Below are 5,479 nucleotides of genomic sequence, written 5' to 3'. Positions count from 1 at the left end.
TCTAACCCTTAAATCTTACGCTGAAGATCTGTGATGGATAGTATACTAACGAACTTCCGCTGTGTCGAACTGAAGATCTTGTTGTTTTGTGGAGGAATGGGATTCATTAGTGTTTTGGAGAGGAAAACAGGGAGAGCATGCTATAAATACTGAAGAATATTCATGGTCCTGATGCGGGTCAAACTTGTGTGTATATGCGTGCACAGTGCGTGTAATGTCTTTATGTCGTTTGTTGTGTGTGTGTGTGTGTGTGTGTGTGTGTGTGTGTGTGTGTGTTTGTACGTATAACGTACAGTAAGAAGTGAATTGTGAAGCAGGTGTATAAATTAATAGCACAGCGTAATTTTTTTCAGATATTATTGACTATTCGTCTACCGGCTCCGCCGCTTCTCAGTCACATACTTCCTCAAATGGAATCACGAAGCTAAGTGCACACGTTCCAGCTCTCCCACAAAGAAAAAATCACTGATAAAAGCGAGAACTGAACTTTAGTTCCTCGCAGGGCATTCAGAGACGTTTGCCACTCAGATGAGACGGGGCTTGTCTTTACAGGTAAATCGTAAGTCACCAAATCTTGTGGGTAATAATATGTTTGTATGTATGGAAAATGAAATTTTGTAAATGTTTATCTGTTTGTATATAGATGACATGTGAAACATCATGTCTTGTAGACGAATAATACATTCGACTATTATGATCGGTAAGATCTTTTCAAACTGAATAGTGAACGGAGGATCTTTCTCGCTCTTTGAGTGTTCATACAATCCGAACCACATAATACACACATCAAAAAAGTTTTGCTTCACCTCGGTTCCTAGAGTTCCGGAACATATACAGAAAACTGAAACAGAGACCAACGTAGACATCATTTCCGCCCTTTTTACTGCTCATGAAAATAACTCATTGCATGATGTATCACCATACAGCGAGACCTACAGAGATTGTGGTACAGATTGCTGTACACATAGGTACCTCTAATACACAGTTGCACGTCCTCTTGCATTAATGCACGCCTCTATTCGTCGTGGCGTACTATCTAAAAGTTCGTCAAGGCATTGTTGGTCCAGGTTGTCCCACCCCTCAACGGTCATTCTCCGTAGATTCCTCAGATTGGTTGGTGGGTCACGTCGTCTATAGACAGTCCTTTTCAATCTACCCCGCCGGCCGGAGTGGCCGAGCGGTATTAGGCGCTACAGCCTGGAACCGCGCGACAGCTACAGTCGCAGATTCGAATCCTACCTCGGGCATGGATGTGTGTGATGTCTTTAGGTTTAAGTAGTTCTGAGTTTTAGGGGACTGATGACTTCAGAAGTTAAGTCCCATAGTGCTCAGAGCCAATGTACCCTAGACATGTTTCATAGGGTTCATATCTGGAGAATATGCTGGCCACTCTAGTCGAGAGATGTTATCCTGTAGGAAGTCATTCACAATATGTACACGATGGTGGCGCGAATCGTCGTCCATGAAGACGGATCCCTTGCCAATATGCTGCCGATATGGTTGCACTATCGGTCGGAGGATGGAAGTCACGTATAGTACAGCCGTTACTGCGCCTTCCATGACCACCAGCGGCATACGTCGGCCCCACATAATGCCACCCCAAAACCTCCATCTTGCTGCACTCGCTGGACAGTGTGTGTAAGACGTTCAGCCTGACCAGGTTACCTCCAAACACGTCTCCGAGAATTGTCTCTTGAAGGCATATGCGACACTCATCGTTGAAGATAACTTGATGCCAGTCCTGAGCGGTCTATTCGGCATGTTGTTAGGCCCATCTGTACCACGCTGCATAGCGTCGTGGTTGCTAAGATGGACCTCGCCATGGACGTCAGGGTGAATTTGCCGCATCATGCAGCCTACTGCGCACAGTTTGAGTCGTAACACGACATGCTGTGGCTGCACCAAAAGCATTGTTGACGTTGCTGTCAGGGTTCCTCCGAGCCATAATCCGTAGGCAGCGGTCATCCACTGCAGCAGTAGACCTTGGGTGGCCAGAGCGAGGCACGTCATCGACAGTTCCTGTCTCTCTGTATCCCCTCCGTGTCCGAACAACTTCGCTTTGGTTCCCTCTGAGACTCTTGGATACTTCCTTTGTTGAGAGCCCTTCCTGACAGAAAGTAACTGCGGACGCGATCAAACCGCGGTATTGATCGTCTAGGAATGGTTGAACTACAGACAATACGAACCGTGTACCTCCTTCCTGGTGGAATGGCTGGAACTGATTGGCTGTCAGACCTCCTCCGTCTAATTGAAATGGAAATGCCGTGTGGCTAGGGCCTCCCGTCTAGTGCAAGTCTTTCGAGTTGACGCCACTATGGTGACTTGCGTGTCGATGGGGATGAAAGGATGATCATAAGTACAACACAACACGCAGTCCCTGAGCGGAGAAAATTTCCGACCTAGTCGGGAATCGAACCCGGGCCGTTAGGTAATACATTCCGTTGGGCTGTCCACTCATCTTCCAGGGGCGGACCTCCCCTAATAGGCACTGCTCACGCATGGTTGTTTACATCTTTGGGCGGGTTTAGCGATATTTGTGAACAGTCCAAGGGACTGTGTCTGTGATACAACATCCACGGTCAATGTCTATCTTCAGGAGTTCTGGGAACCGGGGTAATGCAAAACTTTGTTTGATGTGTGTAGATTCTGCGTTTGCACAGACATTGACACACTTATTTTTCTGGCGCTTAAATCGTCTTCAGCATTACTTTTATCTTTCTTACTGAGCATGAAATTTAGTAGGGTGTTTATGCAGAATACATTGCTTATGACAATGTGAATTTCCATAATACAGGCATGAAACACTAGTGAAAGTGTCGAATACGCTGTCTCCAGTTTTGCCGCAAAGGACTCAGCTAAAGAGCGTCAATTTGGAATTTGTTTGAGGCCATTTATATCATTTCGGTTCAGTTTAACAAACGATCTTTTCATAGAACACCTGTTGTTATCTCCGCAACACCTGGGCTTTAATCGCACATAAATAGTTTTATCGCGAAATCGGAAACCTGAATGATTACATTTAGATTATTCATGCAGTAGTAGTGTAATTTACTGCGTAGCAGCAAACGGATTTCACAAGAAAGCTCGCTATTCTTGTGAACTACATTGCGAGAACTACATGCTTCTTTAGACAGAAGACGCTCATCGATCAGTTTCGGTGCCTCGAGCTGTTCCAACGGTCCGCTATCATATTTTATTTCTGTTGCAGTGCTACGTTTGTTTAAGTTATATAACCCAGACTTGAGTATATGCAGTAGAATATCAATGAATCATCTACAAAATGCAGCAGCACTGAACGATTATTTAAAATCCATTATCAAGCACGCTCATTTATATAATACGAAGCTCCCGCAGTGCCAGTGGCTGCCAGATGGTGAATGGGCCATGGTACCTATCGCCTCTTCATATGTTCTGACGCATTAGTATTACATTAGCCCTATTAGGAGGGCAAAGTCACCGGTCACAGAGTTTTTGTCCGCAGCTCAACAGTGATATTGAAACTAAATGGCGAGCGAAGAACAAGAGGATATGGAGCAGCCTCTGTCCTGGGTGGATAGCGGGAAGTCGATCCTCAAACTGAACATCCGTCATCTATGGTTGTGTGGCGTGTGGCCATTGCCTGGCTCCTGGATATACGATGCGTACGGCGTTTTGGGCCTAGTATTAGGCTTCTGGAACGCGATAGAGAGTTCGCTGGCGCTCTACTCCTGCTGGGGAGACATGGAGGAGACGACGCTGTTGCTTACAAGTACTTTCACCATAGGCTGCGGCACCGTCAAGATGGTCTTCTTCCTGAGCAACCAAAGGCAGTACTACGTGCTGGCTAGACGCGTTGATGTGCTGGCGTCCCTGCAGAGCGAATTCTGCTCCGCGGACCCTGCATTGGCCGAAATCCAGCAGAGCGCTCAGAAGCGCGGCTACCGTCTTACCCTGGGAATGCTGCTCTTAATGTTCTCGCAGTACCCAGTGTGGTTCCCTATGCCGCTCATAGCGCATCCAGAGAAACGGCGCCTGCCGTTCGGGCAGCACTACTGGGACAACAACACCCACCACTACGCGCTCTCGTACGTGATGCAGTGCGCAGCATCAGCGCGCAACACCCAGCTGAGTTTCAGTGTTGACCTGCTGTTCGTGTCCATCAGGCTTCTCGTGAGCGCGCAGCTACAGATTCTCACATTGCGTATCTGCCGTCTGAAAACGGAGAACTGCGAAGTAAAGTCAGAAGATGGAACGAAATATGTGAAAGGCATGCCGACAAATACCTGTGATAAAATGTACGAAAATTTGTGCCTTTGCATTGAAACACATCAGAAAATTCTCAGGTACGTCAAATAAAGTGGATAATTTCTTTCGCACATATATGGGTAAGCACTGTTAAGCTTGTCTATAGTATAAACTATGATTAGTGCAATGCGAAGCTATATACCTCCAACGTTTCTTTTGGATACGAAGGATGACGGCTATGAAGAACTGCTACTGCAAATACGTTGTTGCAATTTCCAGTCAAGTTCTGATACAAATTATATCTTAACTAATAATGAATTAAGAGAAATACATAGTTGTGTTCTTCACTAAACGTAAGATTAAATTCAAGAATATTCTTGAAATATTGGCCCAGAGCTATCGTTCAGTTATGCAATGCGGATGTGCACAAGTATTCTGATTCTGTTATATTGACTGGTACTTCCAATAATTTCTTGGTGTTGGAAAGGTGTAGCGTGACATTCAAAGGTAAACATAATGCAATCGTCAACATATACATTGCGTTTGACTACTATAAACACTTTGGAATTCTGAAAATGTCAGGGACAAAATACAAAGGTCGAAAATTTATCTACTTCTTGTACAGGAATCGGGCTGGAGTAACAAATTTCAAAGGACATAATAAAGCAAGCAGTGGCTGAGAGAGGAATCATTTCATTTGTATACATGACAAGCAAGATGAAATTTAGTATAGAAATCTGAAGTCAGGAAGATCAAACAATAAATTCTGGCCCGTGCCATAACGCTATCAGAGAATGGAAAGGATTTGGAAGATCAACTGAAGGAAAAGGAATGGACAGTGTCTTGAAAAGAGGTTATAATGTGAAATTCATTGAAAGTTAAGTGAGCACTATGGAGTGTGTTTAAGTCAGGAGATATTGGGGCAGTTAGATATGGAAATGAAGTAGTTGTAAAGTAGTTAACATGTTTTTCTATTATGATTGAAAGAGCTAAAACAACATCAGAAGTAAGGATGCAGATAGGCAACAAGAATAAAAGACATTCTGTAAATGTGATATATGTTAACATAGAATATAAATTTCGTATTAGCAAGTCATTTCTGAAAATGTTTCTCGTACGTGTAACGTTAAATGAAACTGAAATGTGGACAAGCAACAGTACAGACAATAAGAGGATAAAAGCGACGAATTGCGGCGCTACTGAAGAATGCTGAAAATTAGGTGTGCAGAACGAGTAAATAACGACGAATCACAGA

General features: G+C 44.2%; 1 protein-coding gene across 1 annotated transcript; it reads left to right on the top strand.

Annotated features, from left to right (window-relative positions):
• The first annotated feature begins 3,504 nt into the window (after positions 1–3,504).
• LOC126101343 (uncharacterized) lies at positions 3,505–4,335 on the top strand. The gene has a single exon (XM_049912013.1). It carries the CDS (start codon positions 3,505–3,507, stop codon positions 4,333–4,335), a length of 831 nt encoding a protein of 276 aa, XP_049767970.1.
• The last annotated feature ends 1,144 nt before the right edge of the window (positions 4,336–5,479 follow it).

This window comes from Schistocerca cancellata, chromosome 9 (genome assembly GCF_023864275.1).
Source record: "Schistocerca cancellata isolate TAMUIC-IGC-003103 chromosome 9, iqSchCanc2.1, whole genome shotgun sequence".
Classification (NCBI taxonomy): Eukaryota; Metazoa; Arthropoda; class Insecta; order Orthoptera; family Acrididae; genus Schistocerca; species Schistocerca cancellata.
The sequence above is the reverse complement of the archived record's forward strand: the minus strand, read 5'-3'. Positions and strand labels throughout refer to the sequence as shown.